The 27,822-nt window shown below is 38.8% G+C and overlaps 2 protein-coding genes across 5 annotated transcripts in view; one reads left to right on the top strand and one right to left on the bottom strand.

The window, feature by feature from the left end:
- The window catches only part of LOC109033849 (beta-1,3-galactosyltransferase 5), a 37,159-nt gene extending 26,897 nt beyond the window's left edge, over positions 1-10,262 (bottom strand). The window contains exon 1 of the mRNA XM_019046663.2: positions 9,878-10,262. The gene's annotated coding sequence lies outside the window, so the exon portion shown is untranslated. The remainder of the gene's footprint in view (positions 1-9,877) is intronic.
- A 164-nt stretch (positions 10,263-10,426) lies between these two features.
- LOC109033851 (uncharacterized) overlaps positions 10,427-27,822 on the top strand; it is a 55,462-nt gene continuing 38,066 nt past the window's right edge. The window contains exons 1-5 of one of the 4 annotated variants that reach the window (XR_011900023.1): positions 10,427-10,613; positions 11,937-12,311; positions 14,690-14,834; positions 18,333-18,408; positions 27,417-27,481. Coding sequence is in view for 1 of the 4 variants with exons in the window: in XM_072301377.1 (XP_072157478.1) it covers positions 14,789-14,834; positions 18,333-18,408; positions 27,417-27,489 (195 nt within the window). In the remaining 3 variants the exon portion in view is untranslated. Of the gene's footprint in view, positions 10,649-11,936; positions 12,312-14,689; positions 14,835-18,332; positions 18,409-27,416; positions 27,496-27,822 lie in introns of those variants that run through there. The other 3 variants (XR_011900021.1, XR_011900022.1, XM_072301377.1) reach the window with 3 other exon arrangements.

Genomic DNA, 27,822 nt, shown 5'->3' with positions numbered 1-27,822 from the left:
AATATATTTGGGTCCAAAAGCAAATTACTCCTCACAATATGAAACGACCAAAAATGGCATTCGCTCGGCTACGTTTAGTTCAAGCCTAGAGAGTTAAAGGGGGGGGGGGGGGGGGGGGAGGCACTCTCAGTTGTCTTAAGATGCCTCTATACTGCCGTGCTAAGGAAGAACGCCGTATGAACATTCAAGAATTGCTAAATTTCCTTCGATAGGTAAAATGTTGATTTTTGAAGAAAGCTGTGGATATTTTTCCTTGAAATTTTCAGGAAGTTTAGGTGAAATTGGGAACAACATTATCCGAAAAATTGGAAGAAAAATATTCATAAGTTTACCAGTAAATTCGTGGTTTATCAATGGACATTTGGCAACGCCTGAAGGCTCATACGGCGTTTTTCCTAAGCACGGCAGTATATGAGAAGGAAAGACGAAAGAGAGACGAGACATTCGGCAAAAATGCATCAAGCATCAATTACGAACGTCCTCTCGAAGCGGGCCGTCGGTATAAATGTAGGTATTTCGTAAAAAAAAAAAAAAAAAAAAAAAAAAATTGAAAGTCAACGATAACTTTGAGCCGGAAAAATGCACATGTACGGGCTTTCATCAGCTAAACAGGCATTTGTTTGGATTTACGTAGCGCGTTGGCAATTATCCAAGAATGAGGTTTCACGGAAGTCCTATAATCCAATCCGTATTTCTGCGAGTTATACCGTTTGGCTCACACACACAGACCAGTTTTAAACATGAGGATAAACACACACTTGAGCAAATGCACACACTACACACCTAGGTTACCGCTATTGATTTCTTGCAATCAAGGATGAGTTCAACTCGCTTTCTCTTGTTTACTTCCTTCCACAACCCTGAGCGTAAAGGGGCTGTCCAAGTGTCCACATGCTGCTACCTCAGGAGTCAGAAGAAACATCTCCCACGAAAATTGATTACGGTGGCTTTGGAATGGATATGAAAATCCGAGCGTTGTTATGGTCAAGACGGCATCAGAAATTTAGAGATTTTTTAACTTCTCTGCGGTATAACCTCACCGAAGAGAAAACTTCCTCGACGGACGGGACAAATTGGAATACTGAAAAGTGATGCAATGATTTTCCGATCCTGTTAGGAGCTATCAGATGTGAGCCGGGAAAATTCGCCACTCTTGTAAACGTAATTTTCCCTTGAATTTTGGACTTTTTCCCCTTTATGTATGATGTTTCTGATCAATTTTGTTTCAAATTTTCGGTGATAAAAAATTGAGGCACTAGATGCGAAAAGGGCACTTCTCGGTTGTAGTGCTTCAGAGTCTTCTCTAATATTTCATTCATTGTAAGGAAAGGGAATGTATCCATTTCACTAAAAATGTTACTGATTATTCCTTATGATGCTACAATTTTCTATGGAAAGGATTCTGGAAAAATCACCCATTAAACTATTCTCCAAAGAATTAATTAGCAACAGGGCCGGATTCAGGGGTTGGCCACATGGGCCGCGGCCCATGGCGACAAATTGGGGACAAATTTTGCAATTTTTTTTTTTTTTTTAATGTAGCCATAAAAAAAATCGGATTTAGAAAAAAAATTACAAACAAGAAAAGGCGACAAAATCTCTCATTTCCTGGAAGTATAGTAATTACTAATTTTGTCGTCTTTCAGTGATACTAGGGACAGCACCTTAAATTAGTCGAGTTAAGAGAGAAACCAAACACGCAATTTGGTCTGGAACGGCGCGGCTTAGAGAGAAATGATGACGAGGAATTGAGATGAAAAGGAGAAGCCCTCGGCGCGCAGCGGTCAGCATGTAACACATATTAGCGCCTAAAAAACTGCATGAATACTTCACGCATTGCATCAAACACAGTGCGGTGCCGGTGCGGTCACTGCGGGCAGCCTGGAACGCATAGCGCCTACAAGACTGCATGAATACTTCACGCATTGCGCCAAACACGGTGCGGTCTACGCGGCGCGGCGGCGGAAGTTCAAATTTTTAAACCACATTTATGTTTATTCTTTCATAATTTTTTCGTTCATTTATTATAAATGGAGGGCCTTGTCTGCACAGAGGTAGGTTTATAGAACTTAACTTTCGCCTTAAATTCTGTGAAATTTTGCTAGTAGTGTTGACGGGGCTTTCCGAAAAAATGTGTCCAACACGAGTAAACGCGTTTTATGCACCCCTCCTCCTCCGGCACGTTCACATTATGGTTTATATAGATGTTTTAAAAAGAATGAGAAGGGGGCGGCAAAATACAGGCGGCTCATGGGCGGCAAGAAGGTAAATCCGGCCCTGATTAGCAACAGAGATTCTGAAACACCGTAATCGAGAGGTGCCCATTTCGCATCGAGTGCCTCAATTATTTTAAGATTTTCCGATCCACTTAAGGGACAAAGGACAGCAAAATTAAGCGGCAATTAAAAATTCACCACTCTCCACACAACGAAAATCAATTTTCTCTGAATTTGGGGTATTCACACCCTTTTTCTTGGCTCCCCACGGTTTTTCCCGGCTCTTTCCGGCTTTCCCTCCCTGGGGTCAGCTTGCTTTCCGATTTATAGCGACGCCAGCTCTGCCGTGCTGAGGAAAAACGCCGCATGTACATTCGAATGTTGGCCAAATTTTCTCTCAGGAAATATTTATTTTCGAAGCATAGGATGAACATTGTTCCTTGAAATTTTCAAACATTTTAGATCAAATGGAGATGTTGCATGTGTGAGGAATTTACGATTTGACTATTAATTCTTAAATAAAAGTTCGCGAGAAATACGATGGTCCCACTGATTTTCTCCAAAATCAACTCCCAAGCTCAAAAACCGAGCTCAAAGTTGAGGTCGTAATGGAGGGGATATTCTACGCTATCCTGAAAGTCCACCTTCTATATCAAGGCAAACTCTCCATGCAAAGATAGGGAGCAAATACATTAGCCGGGTTGCCGTGTTTTCAGTTTTAGAGTCCCCAAATAAAGTGGCAGTCCTGTCAATGTATTTTGCTATTTGCTTTTTGCATGGAGAGTTTGTTTTGATGTAGAGATGGACTCTCAGGATAGCGTGGGATATCCCCTTCATTGCGCCCTCGACTTGGAGAGCTTTTTTTGAGCTTGGGAGTTGATTTCAGGGAAAACTAGTAGCACTATCGTGTTTCTCGCGAACTTTTACGAAAGAATCAACAGTCAAATCGCAAATTCCTCACACAAGCAACATCTCCATTTACGGACCAATTTCTCTAAAATATTGGAAGTAAAGCAGTCACAAATGTTTCAGAAAAGTCGTGATTGGTCAAAGGAGATTTGGCAACGGCCGAAGGTTACGGCGTTTTTCCTTAGCATGGAAGAGCAGAGCTACCCTATAAATATAAATTTAGAGACGAAATTTTGCAACGATGCTCCTTGGCAATTTGGAAGACGCATTGCCGGGTTAATTATTCATGGCACTTAACGGGGAAATTAATGTCGCGCCTGGCGCATGCGCATAATTAACCGGGGCCTCCGGCTCGAGTGCCCGGAGATGTAACTCCTCAATTATCGAAGATGCGCAATCGCTGTCGCCGATGCTCCTTCAAAGATTTCATCGAAAAATCACCCAATTTCCACAGCAACGCGACAAGGATGAAAGTCAAGTTCTCCAGTATCGTACGGCAAATCCTCTTTCAATTCTGATAATTCTTGTTTGTCACGGCGATAATAAGACTGTAAATTGACGTACGAGCAAGTTCATGCTAGTTTGATTTTAAGTTATACACAATTGGACCGCATTTATGCAGAGAGGAACAAAGTCACATCGGTCGCAGGGGTCCAGAATCTTCCAAGCCTCCAAGTTTTTACACGCCCGCCCGATTTCCACAATTTCCTCATCAGTTTTCCACAAAATTACCCACTGCTTTTAAAATAGAGGACCTTTTCTCTCTTCGTTTCTTTCGTTTTCGACTTTTGACCCTTAACAATTTCCCCTCCTTCCACATGTTTACGAGAAACTTTTCCCCGCAAATGAGCGACACCTCGTTGGCAGCATATAGCAGAGCGCTGGGAGTTCACGCCTCGCGTCATCGCGCCTTCCATTTTGCAGATGCAACACGGACATCCTTGAAGAACGAATAGTTGTGTCTCTGCGCCGGCATCAACGCCAACGCGCATCCCTTTCGTAGCTCTATTTCGGTTTGTCTAATTTGTTGTGATGCTTTCAAGTCTACGTGAGTAACAGTAGCACAGCCAAATATTAGAGAGACGTAATCGGACCTCTTTCTTGGACTTTCCTCCCGAATCTGAGCGACGCGACGCCTCATTGGCAACATAAAGCGGAGCATTGCGAGTTCATGTCTCGCGTCATCGCGCCTTCAATTTGTGAAATTGGTAAAAATATAAAAAAATTATTAATTACCTTCACAAACATAGAAATAACAAAAATGAAACCGCAAAAACTAGTAGAATCTGCGTGTTTAAGTACGGATGAATTTAACCCGACTTGGGACTTGCCGTGTAAAAAAAGTCTTCGGTATCTACGGGTTAAGAGAGGTAAACTCAAATGAAGCGGGCACGATGGATTACTATGCGACTAGATCCATCCCCCCCCCCCCCTTTGTGATACAGACTCAGCTCTGAGCACACATGGACAAAACAAACATCAAACAAAAAAAAAAAAAACAACGCGAGATTCGGCACACGCCACACAACACACAGTCCTATCCAAACAATGTAAAACCCTCATAGTTGAGAGTGTAAATTAAAACCACTCACATTGACACTCGCACGGGTGTAGAATACACGGAACTGGTTGTTTATGTGTACACAGACGCTACCCCTGGATACACCGTAAATCAGTGGCGTTTTCGGCATACTCGCTAGGGAAGCACTGCATTCATCAAACAATTCGGGAATAAATTCCTATCATTAAATTATATTTTAGGTGCTTCGTCTCTGTCAATTTCTGCCTTCTTCCTCGTTTAAGTCCTATCTGTGTTTTCCCTTACTCCTTTTTTCCATACGCCCGGTCCAAGGGTAGGGCGCCCCCCCCCCCCCTCGAATCTTCGTCTGCCGGGGACAGTGTTGCCGTTTCATGTAAACTACGTATTTCTGCGTAATAAAATGCTCATTTTCAGGCAAGTAACTGGACTACATTTTGAAATTAGGTACTAAAATTTCTGGTTCATTTGTAAAAACATGTACATATGTGCATGGGAAACTAATGGTGCGTACGTTGTTTCTTAACTGAGCCAGGAATTGTAATTACGAATCGTAAAATTAAGTCCAGTTCAATTGCGCTCACTACCTTGTAAATTGAACTTCCCTTATGTCAGTGATTTTAAGCTAAATTTTGCATAAATTGCCCAAATGCGTGGTGGATACCCTCATTGCCCTTTTCCTTCCCTACCTACATACAATTTCTAATAAAAATCATGTTTTCGGAATTCTTCAAGGGTGAAATCTCTCAAAGAGAACAAAGTTCATTTTTTTGGCTGAGAGACAACAAATTTCAAGGTTTCGCAGCAAAAATCCCTCACATTTCCAGGATTTCCCTGACTTGACAAGAACTCGCCACCCTGAATTTTCCAACGGCAACTCCGGCCGTAGACAAAAGACAGGGTTGCCACAGAATTTAGAAAATGAAATTCCCTGACATTTCCCTGATTTCCCTGACACATTTTGGTGAAATTTCCTGACAAATGAAGATGTGGTGGATGGTTAAGAAGGCATAATTGAAAATAGTTTATAGACAAAATTTCTTGTTCAAAATCTCAAACCCATTCTAGAAATCAACTAAAGGTGAATTCACAAATTCTCCCTGACATTTTCGTTATTTTTGTCACTTTCCCTGACATTGCCCGGTTTTCCCTGACTTTTCAAAATTCCCTGACATTTCCCGGTTTTCCCTGACTGTGGCAACCCTGAAAAGAGGCAAGTGACCTGCAGAGCGAGAACTTTGAAAGTTGAAACACAACGAGTTGAACGAATCAAGAATCGGAATCTAGGTGCAAATACTGGTTTTCCGACTGTAGCCCTGATTCTTTAACATCGGCAACACACTGTTTCTCCTCCATTTGAATGCATGTAAAACAATGCACTCCTGGCGAGGAAGCTTGTCTCGACAAAAATCGATATTTTTAATGGAGTTAAATGGAAAAAACAGTGTTGCCAACTTGCATTATCGCCACTGCTGTAGCCACCGATACAGCATGGGTGGATTTTTTTCGCAGTCTAGCCGAGAGAAAGTCCCAACTCGGTCGAGGTCATATCGTTACTCATTTCCCGATGCGATGGTTTTTGCCATTTCGATCATGTCAAAAAAAAAAAACACACACACACACTACTCTGCCGTGCTAAGGAAAAACGCGGTATGAACCTTCAAGCGTTGCCAAATTTCCTCCGATAAAAACCGACTTTCCTAGGAAAATTATGAATAGTATTTTCAACATTTTTAGACAATTTTTACGCAATTTAATCTAAGATACCTGGAAATTTCACCGTACCTAAAATATGCATGAATGCTTTCAAAAATACATGTTCTATCAAGGGAAATTTGTAAACTCTCGAATGTTCATACAGCGTTCTTCCTTAGCACGGCGGTACTTACTGGTGTGCATTCTTCTACGTACTTGAGAGGCTAGTTATTCTCGCGTGCTGAGGAAGAACGCCGAGTGAGCCTTTGGACGTTGCCAGATTGCCTTCAAAAAAAGAAAAGAATTTACTGGGAAAACTTTTGAATATTTTTCTTCAACATTTTCCGGCGATTTTCTTTGCAAGTTGATCTAAAATATGTTAATACTTCATGGAAATATGAGTGACTTTCCTCAAAAATACATGTTCCAGCGTTGCCACAGAATTTATAAAATGAAATTCCCTGACATATTTTGGTGAAAATCCCTGCCAATCGAAGATATATGACAGGTGGTTATGACGACATAATTAAACATGGTTTTCAGGCAAAATTTGTTGTTGGAAACCTCAAACCAATTCTGGAAAGCAAAGGAAAATGATTTACAGAGTTGCCACAGAATTTAAAAAATGAAATTCCCTGACATTTCCCGGACACATTTGGGTGGAATTCCCTTAGAATTGAAGATGTGACGGATGGTTAAGAAGGCATAATTTAAAATAATTTTCAGGCAAAATTTGTTGTTCGAAATCTCAAACCCATTCTAGAATGCAAATGAAGGCGGTTTAACTTTTCCGTGACATGTTCATCATTTTCCATAACATTTCCCGATTTTCCCTGACTATTTAAAAAATTCGTTGAATTTAACAAATTTTCTCTGCAGGGTGTCTACTAAAACAGGCTTGCCAAAAATCAGAAGTTTTACAGTACTTTTTCAGTGCATTCCCGAGAAATTCAGTGCCTCCATTTGACGAAATTCGGAAAATTTCCAAAATTTGAATTTTTCGCTCAAATTGCGACAATGATGACAAAAAAAAATGGAAAAAATTCCGGACCTTCGTGCGGAATTTCCGCACTTTATCAGTACTTCCGGACCGCCCTGGAAAAATCAGTACCATTTCCGGACTTCCCGGAAATTCCGAACTTGTAAACATTTTTCCTGACCTGCCCTGACGTTTTCCCTAAAATTTCCGGATTTTCCCTGACTTTTTAAAATTCCCGGCCATATTTCTCGGTATTCCCTGACTATGGCAACCCTGCAATTTAGTACGGGAAAATTAGACAACTCTCGAACGTTCATACGGCGTTTACCCTTAGCACGGGAATGGTGGCATCGACTTGGAAGTTGGAACTCGACGAAGTTAGCTTTACATTGAAATATGAAAACGAACTACCTACGCTGCCATGCTAAGGAAAAACGCCGTATGAACCTTCAGACTTTGCCAAATTTCTTTTGATAAAGCACGACTTTCCCGGTAAATTTATGAATATTTTCCCTCCAATTTTTCAGATAATTTCGTCCGCAGGCGGCGTGGACATCCAGTAAAAGGTTGGCGGGAGTGAGTGGAGGGGGAGATCAGACGGTGTAATCTGCCCGATGAGTTGTGGGAGGATCGATTCCGATGGCGATTTGGAGTCGCAGAGCGCTCTAGTGCGCTGAGTTAGCGGATTGATATGTATGTATATCGTCCACAATATCAACCAAAGTTCCTGAAATTTTCAGGGAAAAATATTCATAAATTTCCTCAAAAACTGACATTTTAGTGAAGGAAATTTGGCAACTCTCGAATGTTCATACGGCGTTTTTCCTTAACAGTACGCTACTCACTTAATAATTACGATCCTGTCCTCAGACGACGGAGCCAAGAGCCTGAGCCAAGGTCGTTGGCGGTCACAATCAGCTGCACTGAGAGCGATTCGCGGGGGACAAAACACGGTCAGATATCGCTTGCGGTCTACCTACAACTACAACGACTCAAGAGCCGCTATTTCGCGAGCCCTCATTTAGATCGCCCCGAGTGGAATTCGGAGCTCAACGAGTGGTGTTGGTTCCACGATTCCATCGCACTCGCGCGGGCATATTTTTCTTGCCTCGAGCGAATTCACTGGGCGTGACCGAGAAGAGACGATATTTCCAAAATCAACCCAGGTGTCCAAACAATTACCGGTGAATAGAGCTAGTCTGACATGGTCTTCATTTTTCGATTGGGGACTAAAATTTCTGGCTCGTCCGTAAAAACACTTATGTGCACAGGGAAACTCATTGCATGTACGTTGTTTCTAAACTATGCCAGAAATTGTAGCTCTAAATTGCAAAAGCTAGCCCAAATTGTCTGTCAGGCTCAATGATTCGGTTCATTTGGAAACCTGGCGGGTTTCCTTCTCGTGACCCCTGAAGTCCGTTGGAGAGCTTACAGTGCAGGACCCAGTCTGGCATGTATGAGCCATCAGATGCTGCCGTATTTCCTCCAATAAAAAAGATTTTACTGGGAAAATTTGGATGGCTATTTTTCTTTAACTTTTTCAATCATTCCTTTTAGCAACGTGCTCTAAAATAAATGAAAATTTCAAGAGAAAACATGCATAATTTGCCTCAAAAATTCATGTTTTGTCCAGGGAAATTTGGCAACTCTCGGGTGTTAATACGATGTTCTTCCTTAGCACAGCAGCATTAGAGAGCAATTCTGCCATACGCTGAAGAAAAACGCCCTGTGGATATTCACACGTTGCCAAATATCATTTGATATAGCATAAACTTTTCAGAACACCTCAGAAAAAATCCTCAGAGAGTTCGATAAAAGCACTGTGATTTTCAATCAATCAATCAGAAATAAGTTTCCAGGCAAGGGAAGCTCTCCGATATTGCAGAGGCAAGAATTTACACTCTGCCTATGCACATTGTGCGCTATCAATTGATTCGGCACCAATGATTCCTTGAATTTTGATCTGTTGACACCCCGACAGATGCCCCATTCTCCATGTTACCAGGGATATAAATACAATCACTCAGGAGCAACTTAGCATAACCATTATCAGTCTCTGCTGAACAGCTTGCCTATGATTCCACGACAGGGGATTTCTAGATCAAACGATAAATTTCCAGAGTGGGTAAGTATTTTGGAGACGACCTGGGCACTTTCCAAGACTGAACTTCAATAATCATCCTACGTATTTAAAAATCTTCTTGGCACTGTGATTCAAAAGCTACCATTCTAGAATGTCTCAGTACTTTGACACATACAAGCTCAAATGAGTTCGATGTTGACGCAACCATTTATGTGTTCACCCCTCCGTGCGAAAGCTGAGTTCCTAGGGCAGCTGAATTATCAACTTGTTTAGATGAACATTTAAAGACACCAGAAGTTCCCCGTGGTTGATATTCATGCCAGTTGACACTGCTGCCACAGGAAAAAGGTATCGAGCTATAGGAGTTATAAAGTGAATACGAAGAGTGAAAATATAGAAGCAATGAGCGGAGTGAACAATGCTGAGAAGACCTAGGTCAACTTGGATTAAAAACTTACGTGAATAATTTCCAGATGCTGGGGCTGTCTGCTAGTCTTGGCGTCTTTTCCGAGATGAACAAGATGCATCGATTGAGATGCTGTGATTATGGCGAAGGGTGCATTGTGCATTCCATAAACTTAATCACGAATAATGCGGGAAATTATGTAGCTATGGAAATCCTAACAGGGCCGAAACTCGGATCGAAGAAAGGCTCGCGCACACAACAACAAAACACTTGAAAGAGCTGCGAATTCGCCGCAAAACATAACACTTACAAAAGTAAAAATGCACCGTAAACAAATGATTGATAAGATCGTTATCGTTAGGCGGCGGAATGCTGATGGAAGCGAAGCCGATTCGCCGAAAATGCGGTTGCAGTTGGTTCTGCATGTTCTGCAGGATTCCCCTACTCCCACTTCAGAGAGATCCTCCCCCCACTCAAACTGGTCCTTTGTAATTTCCCCTCTTAAAGCAATTTTCAGCTAGATTTGGCTACATTGTATATATGGTCAATATCAAGAGCCAATCAGAAATCGAGTGTGTTATCAGTCATCATGTAAACAAACACACGAACTTTCGAAAGTTGTAATGGTTGAAGAATCGTCGCCTCCTCTTGTTACCGCCAGTTTTTGCCGAGTTTTTAATCTACAAAACTTACCAAAGCACAACGTTCAGTTTCAACTTGTAGTTGAATCGAATTGAGTTTCATATTCATAGTTTCATCTCTCTGCTTAGCAAGCTCGCAAAGTGCAGGTGATCAGCCCGAACGTAAAGTCAATCACAAGCAGGTTTTGATTTTTCTTTTATTTTATAGAAGTTAAGTACTTGCCTGATTTGTTCATGGATTAACAGCTATGAACAATGTAACACTTGGGTAATGCATTTTTGCATTGTGTAGCACACTTATTTTTCATCAATGAAGGGTTTCAGAAAAGAGCTGTGTTCATTGTGTTCGGCTATGGTTTTAGTTAAATTGGTTAAAATTGACTTTTGTGAAACCCACTTCCTTCACCTTTTATATTAGACTATCGACGCGTGTGGAGACTGAGTCAAGGTCCCTTCTTCAGGACGTGACGCATGCGGTCATGTCAATCACTGGTGTGATCATTGTATCGGTCAGTTTTATCAGTCTTGACATTTCCAGCGTTGTCCTCTTGATCATTGTTTTCCTTTGAATATCCAACATTGTCCTTTTTAGCGTTGTTTTTTGAAACTAATTTTAAAAACGGATTTTCAGCGTTCTCAATTTCAAAATTCATCAATCTATCCTTTTCTTTGTGCATCTCAATGTTTTCGTAGATGGTTAGCATCTGGGTTTTTTGTAACCTCCTGACAATTGTTTCGGTTTGAAGTTAATATTGTGGCCTTCAGAAAAATGTTTAGCGACAGCAAATCTATCTGTTCGTCTGTGAATTGGATTCCATCTGTACTCTTTCCCTCTTATTTTTATGTTTCTTTTTGCACACGTCCTGAAGAAGGGACCCTGACTTGGTCTCAAAACGCGACGACAGTAAAATATTAAAAGTGAAAGTGGTGAGTTTTACGAAAGTAGATTGTAACCATTTTACCAAGTACTTTCACTATTTGTTTAAAATTGTTTAAAAATTGGTTTTTCAGTGTTTGAAATGATCGTAATACATAATTCTGAGTAAGTAAGTAGTACCTCCTGAAGTAAGCCTTGCTACAAATCGAAAATTGCTTTAAAATAAATCCAGAGTAGATAGCACCATGTCCCGTAGTGATATTGTTACATAACTCTTTACCCTAAGTTGCTGAAATGATGGCTTTTTGGTATTTTTGCCGGTAAATCTGTAGGGCCAAATACTATCCAAGTTTTTATTTCCTTCAGCAGAATGTTAACAGGAGGTCCTCCACAAGCATCTGAGTTGCTTTGGAGTTTAATGGAGTTCTGAGAGATTCATGCTACGTTCCCTGCTCTCAGCTCCTTTTTGCATTCCGTGCTTCCTTCTGATTTCTTGAGTAACCTCACTGAGCATCCATTAAAATTCCCAGATCAAGTATTGCACATGTGTCCTTTTCCATTGTATGATAATGTCCAATTTTATTCTTATCTAGTTTGAAATGGATGAACATGGTGAAGGACATACAACAAGCCAAGCTGGAAGGACCCCAAAAAATTCAGTAGAAATATCAAAGGAAATGTCAAGAGAGGACCAAGAAGGGACGGTCATCGTTGTGGAGAAGGAGGTTGGAAATGCAGCGGAAGATTCATTGAAACGGAGACTAAGTACAAGCGGGAGCTCTGAGGATGACGAAGTTTGCAAAAGGCCAAAATCCTCAGGAAGCACTGCAGATGAAGCGGATCACTCAGCAGGTGATGAAATTGAGCTCAGCAGCAATGAGGGCGAGAGCTCCAGTCACTCCGACGGAAGCGATGACTCTGCTGATGATCCACAGGTTCTAGATGATATCCTCAGTATTAAAAAAATGGTACAGCATACACACAGTTTCTCTTAAACAGTATATTAATAGCTACTCTTAGAAACTACATACCAGTGCCCTAGAGCCAAAAGGTACCTATATCACATTATTGGAAAAATCGGGTTACCTACTCTCCAATAATGGTTCCGTTTCTGTGAAAAATTTGGTAGCCCTATCTTACACCGATCATGAGATAAGGAGTCTCCAAAATTGCGATTTACATTGGAATCGATGGGGCCGATACTCGGCTTTCTAACTTTTCCCCTGATATCTCGAAATGACTAACGTCAACTTAGGTACCTTTTGACTCTGAGGCTCTGATATCTTGAGTTGCGATTCTGTAGGATTCTCATCATACTCTATTTTTTAATTGGAAAATGAATGAATTTATTCAACTGTTGATTTGCTCTCTTTTTCTGCAAATGTTCCCTGAAAATTTCAAGCCTTGAAATTGGCTCACCTTTCTTTGCAAAAAATACATTTTAGATTGAGGAACACCACAATGGAGGTACTATACATCTCTAAGTTTAACAATTGATCTGTATGGTCTCTCCTAGAAAATATAAAAAGTCCGTTGTCTAATATTTAATTGCAGAGTACATTTGAAACACAGGACAATAAACAGGATGTTGTTTCCAAGACTGGTACTTCTTTACCTTTTTAAGGTTGAATTTTTCTCATCCAATAGAGGCGAGGTTGAGAATGTAAGGCAGTGAATTTTATTTCAAGGTTTGGAACTAATTTTGCACCTGAGTCTTACAGTTGCATTTTTCTCGAGTTTGGAACATGTCTGGAACATGTTTGTAGGATGTTTCAATCCATTTATATCTTTTTAGCATTAGATCTAAAGCAACATCTGCAAGGCATCAAGTACACAGAGTTCCATTAGTCACAGAATCCTTGGTCCTGCAATTTGATGTAGTTGGATCATCTTGAAGTAAAAATTGAACAGATCTGTTTAAGTGGCAAGTTACATGTTCAATAGTTCGGAAAATATTTCCGTTCAGAAATTGTCAATGGAGCAACCATAGGTATTGTATACATCTCTGATTGATGGAACCTAAGCGAGAGAAATGACATGTTTGGTGGAAGTTACAAGACTTGCATCTAAATTATAATTTTTTAAAATCTCTGCCTTTTTTTTTTTTTTTTTTTTTTTGAAGAATGACTATAAAAATTTCTGTTTAAAACTATCACAGAATATAGCCTGCGCATTAAGAAAAAATTCAGTTAAAAGTTCAAGAAGTATTATTTGTCTGGTATCTCATAGAAAAATTAAATGTACCTAGAAATCTACCCAATTGATAAGGATTTTAAATATCTGTAAATCACTTAAGTGACAAGAATCCACACATACATTGTAAATCAAGATATGTGTTTTGAACTTTCATCATCCATATTCCACTTCAGTGAATTGACGTTTAATCATGTTTCTCAAAGGGCGGTAACCTCGTTAATTGAACTAAAGAACTTGGTTTTTAGGCAGTTTTTTTAATGTTTGCGACGGATCCATGAGTTTTAACCATCTAGTCACAATTCCATGAGAAGGCAACTAAGTAAAACACAATGCATATTGCATATTTTGAAGTTCATGGTCATCTGGCTTGGAAGTCCATAACTTCAACAGTGTCACAATGAAAAAGCAGATTAATTACTTAATTATGTTTTACCCTCTCAGATGGGAAGAGCAGCTTCATCTAGAATTTCTGTAGCAAAACAATTACTCTGTATATGATTTCATTGTGCTTAATTGATTCTTGTCCTAATTTCTGAAGTTTTTCCCTCTTTCTTTTTTACTAGTTTGACAATTTAGGAGCCAAGACAAGTACCGTTCAGGGTGGTCTTTGATTTGAGGTTTTTCTTGCAGGTTTTATGGTTTTTTCAAACAACTCATCATCTCTCACACGAAGGGACATATCTTGACTGGGCTGTTCCAGTAATTCCATCGACACTTGTTTTTTGAAGAACCTTTGCACGGATGTTTATCTGAAAATATTGGTATCCTGTGTTACGAGTGTAATTACAAAATCACTAGAAATTTCAGTCGAACTCAAGTGAAGGTTTTCATTTCAAAAAATAAAATGTTAGTAAAACGTACTGAGAGAGCGCAATCAAGATACATTCTTTTGTTGGAAAAACAATGAATTCAAGCAGGACAGGAATGAAGAGTCATCTTTGAGACGGAGGTCTTACTCCGTCTCTGAGCTGCCACTTCTTGAGATGTACACTCTAATCACATACATAAATCTTTACATTTTTCCTAGGGTAAAAATCGAAGTAGTTATCCCAAGATCGGTTTTAAAAGTTTGAAATATTTTAATTTTGCAAAGATAGTCGTATAATTAACATCAAATTCAGTTAACTGCAGTGATCTCTTTTAATTCCAGGAGCTACTTCAGCACCCCCAAGTCAAAGCCTTTTTACAAGAAAAAATAGATCAGGCAAAGAAGAAAGGAAAGTGAAGTGCAGTTCCGAATAGCTCCAGCATGAGCCGATGGTCCTTTGACAAGCTACCTGACTCCGATTTACTTGGTTTGTCATTTTTCTTAAACAGAAATGCATATCTTTATATTTGCAAAGGGTGAAATTTATTTTGACTTATTTTTCCAGTATTAGTCGAACCAACAAATTAATATTTGAAGATTAAAAATACTTGAAGACTTATCGTCCATGATGTGCCAAAAAATTAAAAATTAGAGTTGACGTAGTTTTTCATTTTAAGCACCGCAATATGCTGCATAACAACCTAATTGCCACCAACAATATAGAAGTTTGTATAACTTCTAAAATATAGCGTTACTGGTGGGTATGTTCTTCAGCAGTCCTAAAAAATAAAAATGTAAATATTGAACTCAAAATCAACGTTGTGGCACTTATCCGGTTGTTGATTATAAGCCTCTAATTTTCCATCTGTAGTCCTGATTATTCTTGAAACAAATTGGCAGACAAGAAAAATAAGATTTTTAGATTACTCTTTACTTTTTATTACAACTAAAGAGGCACAAAAAACTTACACAATTTATTCTACCTTCTATCGTTATAGGTCTAGACAATGGACATAGTTTGTGCTCCAATATCGCTAGAAAACAGTTTTTTTACAGCTGATGCCTCAAGTCATTACTTACAGTTACAAAGACTGCACAACAATTTCAATCAGCTCTCATTCATTTTCTTCTTTCTCTTTCATCGCTCTTAGGAATTATTAGAAAATCAAACTTTTAGGAATGACATTCACATGGACTATGTTTTTCAATAAGGAACTACTAATATCTGACTCGAATGCAGAAGAACCCATATATGCAAGGGGAAATACTAGCACATACGTTTTTTCCAAATTAAGCCTGATATTTTAGTTTCCTGTTGCAAAAATTAGTCCAAATTATAAGGTGAACTATGAATTAATTACAAATCATTTAAAAAAAAAAAATTTATTGACCCTTGGTCAAGACTCCGTGTGAATTAGAACCTCAATTGTTGTATTGACCAAATCTCACCCAGCATCAATCGCACTGAATACTTCAGAAAATCCTTTCCTAACCAAAATCTCACCTTCGATGAAATGGAAAACGATTACATTATTTATCCAACAGCTCTTCACCCTGAGGAATTGCCATTGAAATAATTATCAATTGTACACATCGTTTTCTACCTTGAGTTTAGAGTGATAGTATTTTAATTTTTTATTGCCCGTGGCTCTGACCCAGGTAACTCAATTATCTTTGTATTCTTTTACATCGCCACAGTTTAGCTTATAAGTATATCATATCTTTATAAGAGCAGTCTGCACTGTAACTAAGAAAACTCAGAAAATTCTTGAGACCAATCTCAAGTTGTGCCCTGACCTTATTCCAATCAGTTAGTCATCTCAACATTACACTTAAATTGTCTTTTTTACAACCCTGCGCACTCACATTACTGTTGAATCATCATACACATCAGTGTCGTTTTCCAATTTTTCAATTTTGTTTTTGTCTTTTAAATTATAAAAAGCAGCGGCCTGTTCCTCAAGCAAGGTTGTTGAGGCCTCATTTTGAGATCGCTCCATAGTTCGCGCACCTTCACTACATTTTGTCTTTTCTTTTGCATTATGCATTAGCCGGCTCGAGCTGAATCCTGATTCTGATAAAGTTTTGGACCTTTCATTTGTTTCCTTAGAAGTATTTCTTTGCCGAATGTTTACCTCTTGTATCTGAGTTTCCTGAGGCATTTCTGTAGCTGACTTACAATCGCAAGATGCAGACACAAGATTGATAGTTGATGTATGCATTTCATTTTCTATTGCTGACATTGTAATTTTGCTTGCGGCATCGCCAACTGTTGTGGAGCTCGTTTGCTGTAGAGGACTGGGTCCCGTAGGCCTGTTCTCTGTGTGTTTTACTAGACGTTGGATCTTTTTTTCCTTCCAAGGTATTTCAGTACCATTTAATTTCCTAGCCAAAGTTGTTAGAACTTTTAATTCGGTTTTATTTTCACTGCATGAGTCAGTTTCGGCAGTTGTATTTTTAATTTCTGTGGCAACACATTGCGTTTTGGAGGATGGTAAAGTAGATTCCGTTGCTTTAATTCTTTGATCTCTGTCGAGAGTTAAATGTTGTGTGTTCATTTCAGTGTAATCTCCTCTGCCCATCATTGTGATAAATTTGAAGTGAGGGGTGAAAGTGCTGCACTGATCGCAGTTTTTTCTTTTTTCATTTTCATCTATGGTCACATTAATTTTGCCTGAATTGTATTCAACAGTAGACAATTTTATCTTTGTGCCTGGAGAGGTTTGACGTACCCTTGTCGTAACTGTTACCAATTTCTTAGACGATCCTGCTTTCATTGTCGAACTTCCAAATTCGTCAGTTGTTTTGTAAACACTTCTAAACACTGTTGATGGATTATTGACATTATTTTTTGTGTCTCTGAATGAGGTAGGGTTGACAGAGGAGATTTTTCGATTGCTCACAGTTTTTCTAGTCAGATTTCCAAATTCCGATTTGTTTAGGACCTTTTTAGCCATTGAATTGCCCTCTGTGGGTTCTGCATAGGATGTTTTCGTTGGAATAATTTTCTCTCTTTTTGTTTCCCCTGAAATCGGTGATGTGTGGTGATCAAGATTTGCAGTACTGTTCTCAGGGTTTGATGTGCTCGATGTACTGTTAAAAATGTTTGAAGTTACCCGAAATTGCAGGTTTCTGTCCGTGACGGAAATAGTAGTTTCAGAATTGTTGTGCACCTTCTGATTTTTGACGTTAGATTTTTTCTCCTCAAGTATCGTCACCACTTGGTACTCATTTGTGAGATTTGAGTTTTTTGTCATAGCTTTAATTTTTGAGGGAAACAACTTCGACGAGGGAGAAAATTTGAACTCATGCGTGATCTGAGTACCGTGTTGAACTTTATCTGTCCTTGCACTTGTTGAGGGTGCACCTTCCGTTGTCACAATTACTGTCACTGATTTCTCTGTCTCTACCCATGCCTCTTTACTCTTTATGGAACCAGCTGTTACGTCAGTTTGGATGATTTGTTTGCCCTTTAGACTGTCGATTTTTGGGACTGTGTTCATACTTGACGTCTCACAGTCCTTCTGGTTTGAATGTTTGCCATCTGTATGGTCATGGAAACCATCAACTTTTTTTGTGGTTAAAATTGACCCAGATTCCTCTGTAGTTGCAGCAGTGAATCTTGTCTGTTTTCTTGGTGTAATTGTAAAAGCCTTATTGCAGCTACTGTCAGTTCCTTCGAAGATTGATGTCTCAAAAGCATTGGCTGTAGCTTTTCCCTGCTCATTAATTCTGTGAGAATCTGTCGTAAATGACTTATTCCTCATCAAGCGATCATGCATCTCATCACTCTTCATCAGAGGTAATTCAGTCGCTTCCATGTGCCTAAATTCGGTTGAGTTTTCATCACATTTGGAACTGGCTGTTTGTTTCATGTCTGAGAAGTCTTTAAGTAAAGACTTTACTTTTTTTAACATATTTTCGTCACTCAGATAGGGTGTCTCCACTGAGGCTGAATTTTCAACATGCTTTTCTTTATTTTCAGGTTTTGTCTGTGTATCTTGCGTCTTGTCAAGTTGCTTCATCCCAGAATTTTGGTCTAATGTCTCTGACTTATCATTGTGAGTACCGTTCATTCTTAACTGCCTTAATTTATCAAAAATTGATGTCACATTAGCCATTCCGTACAATCTATCTTCAATGGAACTTTTAAAATCAGGCGCCGATAGAATTCTTGGGGATGAAGATTCTGGCTCAACTATCCCTTTAGCTGTTCCCTCTGTGCCCAAAGTCGTTTTTGTTGCATCAGTCTTTCCTTTGGTTTTGAGATGAGAAATCGTTTCCTTGACTTTGGACCCTTCTGTTCCCTGTTTTGTGAGGAAATCAGGTGGTAGTGGAAGTTTGGTCTTTCTCTCGCTCTCTGTATTAGGTTTACCAGCTGTCCTCTGTAAATCCGCCAAAAGTTTAGAAATATTAACGAATGATTGCTGGCTGAATAATATTGAGCCCTGAGTGGTACCTTCACTCAGTTGTGTGAACCTATCGCCAGTCTGCAGCAGTGGCTTTTTGGCAGTGGTTTCACGAAGCAGCATTTCCAACATTGAGAGAGGGTTTACAGTTGATTCATCTGACTCTTTGCTCGGAGAGGTGGCATTATTTGTTGAAAAATTCTCCTGCGCTGGGAGCTTGATTTCAGGGAGTAGGAAGTTCGAAGTGTCTGTGTTTGAAAATCGGTTGCACCTAGAATCTGGCGTTTTCAAGTTGGGAACAGTAGTAACTTTGTTTAATAAAAATGTGGGTGTTGTGCTAGTTTGAGCACTGCTGCTCTTCCACTCTGGTGAAGTGGTACGAATATGTGGACTTTCTGTTTCAGCGTTAAGTATTCTGTCCATGGCTCCCATCAATGAAAACTTTTCGAAGCTGGATGGATTTATGGTAGCGAAAGTTGTGCCACCAGATAGTTGGCTCTGAAGATTCTCCAAGTAAACCTTTTTTAAATCCTTCCAGCTGTCTTTTTCTTTTTCACTTTTCCTCAGTACCTCTTCCAATTGGCGGTGTGCTGATGCAAATTTCTTTTTAGATTTTGGTCGCCAAAGATCACCGAGTGATTTCTCTAGACTTGGCTCTTTATTAGATTTGATCAATTGTTGTATGTATCCCTTGTTCCTTTCCTCATTCAAGTGGGTGATGTATTGTTTGAGAGCACTCACTCCAGCAGCAGACAGTGTTGCCGATTGTGCCTCTTTTTTATCGAGGATGCTTTGAACAGTCGTCGACTCAGCCAGTCCCAATTGACTCAGTTTTTCCGCCATTTGTCGGTTATAATTTTTCAGCTGATCAGAAAAGTGCCCTTTGGACATCTTCAAACTGGAATCCTCTTTTTCTATGTTTAGTTCAGGGTATGTGTAAGTATCTGTTGCAGCGTCAAAGGGTGTATTATAGTTTTTATAAGTAAACTTACTTATCTCTGTAGGCTGAAAATTTTTTTCTTGTGCTAAGGTTTGTTCGTCCATTTCAAGTGGTATTATCGAAACTCGCTCATTCTCACTGTTGCCTTTAGCATGCTTCATCGTATAGAGATCAGGCACTTTGACTGGGAGGAATGGATATATTTTTGCGTTGATGAAGTTTCCTGAACCCATTAAATTATTTTGAACTACTCTCTCTTTTTTCTCATGTACCCATGGCTCAGAATCACTCTCCACCTGGCGGTCTTTCAGTTTCTGCCCCAGGTCTATCGTTTCCTTAGAATTTTTGTCTTCAATTGTCTGTATTGTCTTCTCATCTGCTTGTCCTGCAGCATTTTCACTGTTACTTTGAGTTAAACGCAGGATTTCTTCATGACCGCTGTGAGCTAGCATCTTTTTCTTCTGCTCGCTAGATAGAGCCTCAGCTATGTATGGTGTAATTATAGCACTAGGAACTTTAATTGCGTGATAAACTTTGGTATTATCAAGCTGCAGAGGAGACGAACTGTGGATATGCACACACATGTTTTTCCGTCCGTTCTGGTCTGTTTTTGATGCGTAGTTTTTATTTTTAACACTTTTCTTATTTCCCTTCAAGTCAAGTAAACTTTTGAAGAAATTCAGGCGTGAAAAAATATTATTTTTGGTTGGTTTCACATTTATATTAGAATTTATCTCTAGTTGTTTTTTGCTTACCGCATTTGTAGCACCATTACCAGTGGATTCTGTTGGAAAATTATCCGAGAAATTTTTACTCCTAACTTTCGTGACCAACTGTGTTGAACTTCTAGGAGCGTGTGTCGCATTGTGATTCACGGATTCCATTCCCTGCTCCCGAGTTTTATCCCTAGTAGTGCTGCCACCTTTAATACTTTTTGAAGCAAACCCTTGTGTATCCTTTTTCTTGAAAGAACTCTCGATAACATTTGCATCACTCCCCTCTTTCAGATTATTGAATGTCTGGTTGGTTTTAATGTTAAGTTGAAATGTATTACCTTCCGGACTGCCTTCCATAAACCCCATGAGTTGTTGAGAAGTTCCAGATTTTGATTCCAAATTGCCTTTGTCTGTGCTTGAAGCTTGTGTAGAGTTTGTGCCTGCGTCAAGACTAATCTGAGGCATCCCTCTCTCCTCAGATCTGTCGTCTGTTATGTTTGCCGATGAAGACCCAGCTCTTCCAAAAAAATTATTTTCCTCTGCCAGATTATGCGTAAATTGGCTTGTTTTTAGGTTCTCCAAATCGGATCTTTCATTGTCGCCGCTTTTTTTATCGGAATCTGGAGTCAAATAATTTGAAAGCAAATCCTCATCTATTTTTTGAAACCTATCTTCTAAGAATGAGCGGATAGGTTTTTTAGATGTATCTTTCATTCCTATTTCTATGTTGCTACTCTCCACAGGCAAGTGCAACAAATTTTTATTTTTTGTTTTACTCCTTAACTTTGATTTAATATCATTTTCAATGAAGGCATTGTCATTCACGTTCATAATTTCATCCTCATCGAACAGAAATGTAGTGTTTTCTCGAAACCTAGCTGTCGACATTGTTCTATTGAGTTCGTTCAAATTATTTTTTGTGGCGATTTCATTGTGGATCAAGGTAGTCTGTTGCCTTGCGGTAGAGGTTTCAATTCTTTCTCCAGCATGCTGAGCTTTTTTTCCGCTACTCAACGGAGATTTCAGATGCTTCAAGTATTGTATTAGCATTCTTCCTTTTGATACGTTCTTTTCTGTCAGTTCAGAGATCACATTGGGTCGAACATTTGTCACTGTGTTTTCATTCTTATTATCAGGAACCGATTCATTTTTTGATTTAATATGCAGAATGCTCAAATGGTTCTTCAAGTGCTTTTTTCTGTGCTTTTTGTGATGTCTATGAGTTTTGTTCTTATCCTCTGTTTTGAGTTTTGAAGAATCCTCTTTGAGATCTATGGGCAAAGTCTTGAGCGCATCATTCTTTGAGGAGGACGACACATCTTTCCACCCATGTGATCGCATAATGTGTTCACTTCTCTGACTTAAAGTCTTCTTTTGTGGTTCATCAGTTTGGTTCATATCCTTCTTTTTCAATTTTCGATGGTGCCGATGGAGTTTTTCTCTATGTATTTTATGACTTTTTGTGTCGTTTTTAAGAAAAGTTGAATGCTGCAAAGAAGAATGATGTGAATGAGGTACTTCCTGAGCATCATCATTTGAAGCTTCGTTGGATAAAGAACTAGTTAAATCCATCAGTTCCTTACCCTCGTCAGGAAATGTCTTGGCTTCAACTGGTTTTTGTGTATTCGTCAAGAAAACAACATTTCTCTGATTTTTTCCGACATTATTCAGTAATGCCCCTTCTTGCAGTGAATCATCTTGATCTCTCGGCCGCATTTTTTGTTTTGAATGACATAAATTCAGAGTGTCAAGATAATGCTCAGAACTTCTGGCAGTACGTCTTAAACTTTTCGGTTCGCTATCTGACTTTTGATTTTTTTGTTTGAACACAAAATTAATTTTTGGTATATTTTCTGGCATCCAGAGTATAAGCTCAGAAACATCATTCTCCACTTTTACTTTTTGTCTCTTCAACTGATCAGGACTTGGTGCGATCGGTGTCACAAACATTTTGTTCTTAACTAGTAAAGAGGCATTCCTACTAATATCTTCCTTGTCAGTATTACTAACGTCTAACTTCAAAGGTAATTGTTCATTTGTTCGAACCGGCAAGGGGGAATATGAGCCTTGAAAATCTTTCAATCCTAGAAACAGAGGATCTTTATCTTGGATATTCTGCAGCCTTGCATTCAAAGGCAAACGATCGGAAAAAGGAACATTATTTTGAAATAAAAACGAGGCCTTTTGCGCGCAGACACCGTTATTTTGAATTGTGTCTAATGGTGAATATCTCAACAAATTTTTTACGGGCAAAGTTTGTGATGACTCTTCATCATTAAGATTATTCGCCATCAAAGGATTATAATTCCTATCAGTTGAATTAAACCAGACTGGAGGGTAAAAAGTTGAAGCAATATCGGTTGCTATTGATGAACTCTCTGGTCCTATTACATCATCGTCAAAATCTTCAATGTAATCATCAGGCTGTAAGTCCAAAGAGTATGAACCAGAGGAGAGTTTCGTCCCATCATTGAACTCATTCTGGCTCTGCAAGTTATTAAAGGGCATGTCTTTTTGAACCTTTTGTTTCAAGTTTGACCCATCACTAAGAGTGTTTTGTATCGCAAGTTCAACCATAGGGAAATTATTATTGGCAGGTGGTTGCAGTGGAAAAAGCGTTGCGTTCAAGCTGCTTGTGTGGGTATCAAATGGACTTGTTTTTGCACTTGAAATCTCATACTTTAATTGCTTCTGCGCTGGTTGGTAGATATTTTGCCGTGAGCTTGTCAGAAGTTCATTGCCCAAGGGAAGATGTATCGAAGCTGGTTCATGCATCAGACTCGTGTCAGTAGTATTTGGTCCTGTTGGTTGGATTCCTGTTTGATTATCCATGATCCTCTTGGGAATAAAGTTTTCCTTACATCTAGTTTCAGTCTTTAAAAATTTTCTTGCCGGAATTAATTCATCTGGTTCCGTAGCATTGCAGGCTACTGGCGTTTTGACTAGTTGCACAGTTTTCTTCAAGGCAGGTGACCCTATGCATCTTGCTTGAGATTTTGAAATATCATCCTCCGTGTTTAATCTATTTAAATTAGTACCAGCTTCCTTTGCTTGAACCAGTTTTATGTGTTTTTTGGTGTCGGGCATCTCTTTATACCTGGCCTCAGATTTGAGAGCAATACTTTCTGAAATAAATTCACCTGATTCTGAAGCAGAACTGACCTTTGGTTTTTTAACAATCTGCACATTTTTAGTTGAGGTAGAGAGTGTAGAATTTCCATCATTCGAGACTTTCTGACCGGAATTCCGTTGTGATTTAGGACTATCTGTTTTGCCCGGCTCATTTTGAAACAAGGAATTATAGACCTGTGGCATAAGTTGCAGCACCCTTAAACAGGGCATGATGGAACAAGTGTCAGAATTGCATACGATACTACAAGGATTTGTGAAGTTTTCATTGAACATGTCGGAGACAGTCTCTAAGTTTTCAATCGTCGAATTCCAGTGCTCAACCGACTTCTCATTCATTTTGGGCAAGGAACGATTCTCAGAGTGATATTCGGAAAGCCTCTCGCTTTTCAACATGTCACTCAGTGGCACTCCATCCACTATCACAGACACTGGAACACTGAAGATTTTATCTTTTTCATCCTTGTACTTGGATTTATTGCCCAAGCGGCCTGTAAACTTATCGTTGCTAGCATTTTTTATAGTAATAATCACTGGAAATGCATTATTGACGATCTTTATTCTTTTTTCTTTTTTATTCAAGCCATTTAGCTGAGGTTTTAAATTTGGCATTTTGAGCGAGAAATTAGGACTGTACCCAGACACTCTTTCCTGCTTTTGAGATTTCTGTTTGGTCTGTTTAATAATTGGTTTCTTTGATGTATTCAAGTTTGTATTGACAGGAACATCTCCTTGTGGTGTTGAATTTCTCTGAGAATTCACAGATACTGCTACCATTTGGTCTGTATGATTTTTCTCTGAATCTCTTGGACTGTCTTTTAGGAAATCTATCCCTGTTGCCTTGAGAGGGGAATTCTTATTGGCTCTGAAATTGCTGTCGACAGATTTCTTATAATTTGTAGCGGTGTTATTTAATTCGTTTTCTTTACCGGTACTATATAACTCATACTTGGGTTTAAGCCAGAATTTTTTCTCCTTTTGAGACTTTTCTGGTGCTAAATTGAAATGGTTTTCATTCGTCACCCAGATGGTAGTATTTTCTTGCAAGTTATTACTCAATCTTGAAACTGGTGTCTCAGTTGTTTTAGAATCTTTACTTTGCTGTGTTTTGAGGCTTGTATTTGTTGTTGCCAAATGCTCATGATTTGGACGCTGAGTTGTTCTGCCATCAGCAATACTCAAAATCACTCTCAAACGATCGGACGAATTTTTGTCCTCTGACTCAGGCAGCTGTGGTATTGAAACTGTCACTTTGTACTTTAAAATATTTTCTCTTCCTTGAGAGCCAGAACTTAAACTTTTTTTACTTGATCCTTTACTCTGTCTAAGTTTATCGATTTCTTGCTCTATGTAAGTGCCTCTCGGTACATTTAATGCCACCAGTGGTCGTTCTTTACCAGTCGAATAGCTCAGTCCATTTGCAGTTTGACGTAACATTGTTTGAGGTTTGTAACTGTTTGAAGTTTCAGCCTGAAAATTTGGCAGCTTAATTTGATTCAATCTAGTTTGAATGTTTGCTCTCCAATTTCCAGAGGAGTCTGTAAATACTTTGGAACCCGGAATCTGGAATATGAACAAATTTTTGGATCGATTATTAAGAAGGTTCAGTAATTACGAGGGCGTCGATCAGCAAAATCTTAAATTCTAAGGAATATTTGCTCAGAAAAAATCACCATGACCTTTGCTGTGATTGGTGTTCCTAAAAATAGTTTTAATGTAAGAGTCTAAAGGAATCTCAAGGTAATATTGTAAGTTTCAATTTTTCACTCTAGATACGAAATTCATTCGGGACCATGTGCGAAAAGCTCCCAGCAAAAAAGCGAACTGGTCGAATGTTGCATTGAAGAAGTTGTGGCAGCCTCGATTTTTGTCGCTGACTTATTGTCCAGATAATTTCGAACCTCATTATAAAAAAAATTCGTCCCTTGGCAAATTAGAGATTACTTCAGAGCTCACAGAATTCATTGATTACTTAGAGAACTTAGAGAGATACCTGAGAACGCATTGCTTGTCCCTTGTTTGTTGTAGACGAAGAATTGAACAAATCTATTGTGTTGAGGAAGCGGCTGTATTTTTCATGCTCTTCTGTAAGATTTTTAAAAAGTGATCTTGATGGTAGGTATACCCTCTTTGGGAAATGGACGTTGCTGCAAAAACCAGTAAATAATATACTAGAATATAAAAATGCACAAATATTTTATGCGTCCGTTCTAAGTTGGCTATTTTTTGCACCGGATCTAACTTCTTTTGACGGTTAAGTCCGTTTATAAAGATTCAGATCAGAAGTTAAAATAATTAGATAAACAAATAATGATACAGGCCCATTTGACTGTAATAAGAACACTCGGATCATTATATTCTTTTTTCCTCTCTGGTTTTTTTTCTTTGTGGAAAAAAGATACATAGCAGAAATTGCATCAGATTTAAACTTGAAAATATCTACAAAAGTAAACACGTGACTTTAAGAAATAATGTTCCAAAAAATTTTGTCTTGCATCAAATGTTATATTGATTGGCCTATTTATAAATGCAACAAGGGTCGATCATTTAAAGACTTTTTAAAAAAAGATAAGAATTTCCCCTTCGAAATTTTTATATAATTTTTATTTATTCAAAACTTTTTATTGTAATGCTAACTTACTTTGGTGGGGGCAGAGTATAATATGTATATTTTGACGTCCTCAACAAAAAGCTGCTATTATTCAGAGCAGAGATGTGCGTGGCAAAAAGTATCGAAAGAATAAAAAATGGAAAATGAAGTTGTTGTTGAAGTACATTTTTCAGCCTTAAAATGATAGAAAATTGTAGGACTCTTGAAATGTTTTATTTCTGCTCTACATTGGTGTTATTTTCTGAAAAAGAAGAGAAGTTAACGTGTATTTTCAAAATAGGAGAAAGCATTTATCGGTCATAGACTTGTCGCTTGCTGTCATACTGTTATGTCTTCATAAATATAGTGGCAAAAAAACATGGAAAAAAAGGAATTTTTGGTGAAGAATTGAAAATAAAAGCTATAAATCCGTGGTTAAAAAAATGTTTAGTCCAAGTTGTCATTGGTCCACTGTTGGCTTGCTGATGTTGGTTTGGTGTCTATTATCTGGAGTGTCTGAGAGTAGGCCCTAAAGTTAGTTTTCTTTTATTGGATATTTGCCATGGTCACACGTTCGTACGGAGCCTACGCCTATGCCTAATGCAACAAGCAGCCTATCTAAGGTAAAATGGCTACCAGCAAAAGTCACGACAAAACTTTTACCGTACATACACATTTTTTACCAGAAAATAGTAAGATACAGTTATAGTCTCTGCCAAAGACGCACAATTTTTCTCAATGATGCAGCAAAGAAAAAACTTGGTGCCCTCTTCCTGCCCCCCTCTCTAGCCAGTATTTCTCTCAACAATCTCTGAAATATTCCACCTTTAGAAACCCCCCCCCCCCTTGAGGAATTTTTACCGTTGGCCTCTCTCTGACCAACAGATTTCCAGCTACAAATGGAGCCCCTGCCTTGCCTAATGAAATTCAGAGAACGATGACAAATTAAACCTCAACTTAAGTAAATGTTCGTTTAAGGGAAAACCTGGGGAGCCTCCCCCATCCTCCTCCTTAATTGCAAATGCAGTCCATGATGCAGTCCCAAAGCTGCTGAGAAAGTACCTCTAGTGTGTCACCTGAATATAACCTAATCAATAACCTATAAGTCATTGGAGTCATTAGGGCTGGCTACTAAATCATAAAATCAAGTCTAGCAGCCGTTACAAAATTGGATCATTTTAATTTTTATTTACGCGTTGGCATTACAAAATCTGTTAAAAGACAACCCCATTCATGAGTCCACCATTCAAGGATTGACGAAATTGTTTTTGTTTATTTTCCTCAGGGCTTGTTCCTGTATTATGTTGGCCTCAGCTTTCAAGCGTCTACCGTTGAAATGCTCAAGTTTCAAATCTGAGGTATGCATACTTTGTTAGCTTTTGTCTTTTTGAACGGTCCATGGGGTAAGGAACTCTAGTACCTAAATTCAAAACTGAAGTGGGAATCGGCACCATTTTGTCTCAAATATTCATATTGGTACCGAAAATTGGTCTGCAAGGAGTGTTTTGCCTACTAATATTTTGACACATTAAGTCCCCAAGAATTTTAAATGAAACTGGAGCTCAGATGAATTGTAATCAGCAGTTCAAAAACATGGTTTCTAAGGACAGCAATCTTCAGTTTCAATTAACCATGTAAGGAGTAAGAATGCTCGTTATATATTCTTTGGGATACTTGAGGGTTTTTCTGTT

The sequence above is a fragment of the Bemisia tabaci genome, chromosome 6, assembly GCF_918797505.1.
Source record: "Bemisia tabaci chromosome 6, PGI_BMITA_v3".
NCBI lineage: Eukaryota > Metazoa > Arthropoda > Insecta > Hemiptera > Aleyrodidae > Bemisia > Bemisia tabaci.
The sequence above is the reverse complement of the archived record's forward strand: the minus strand, read 5'-3'. Positions and strand labels throughout refer to the sequence as shown.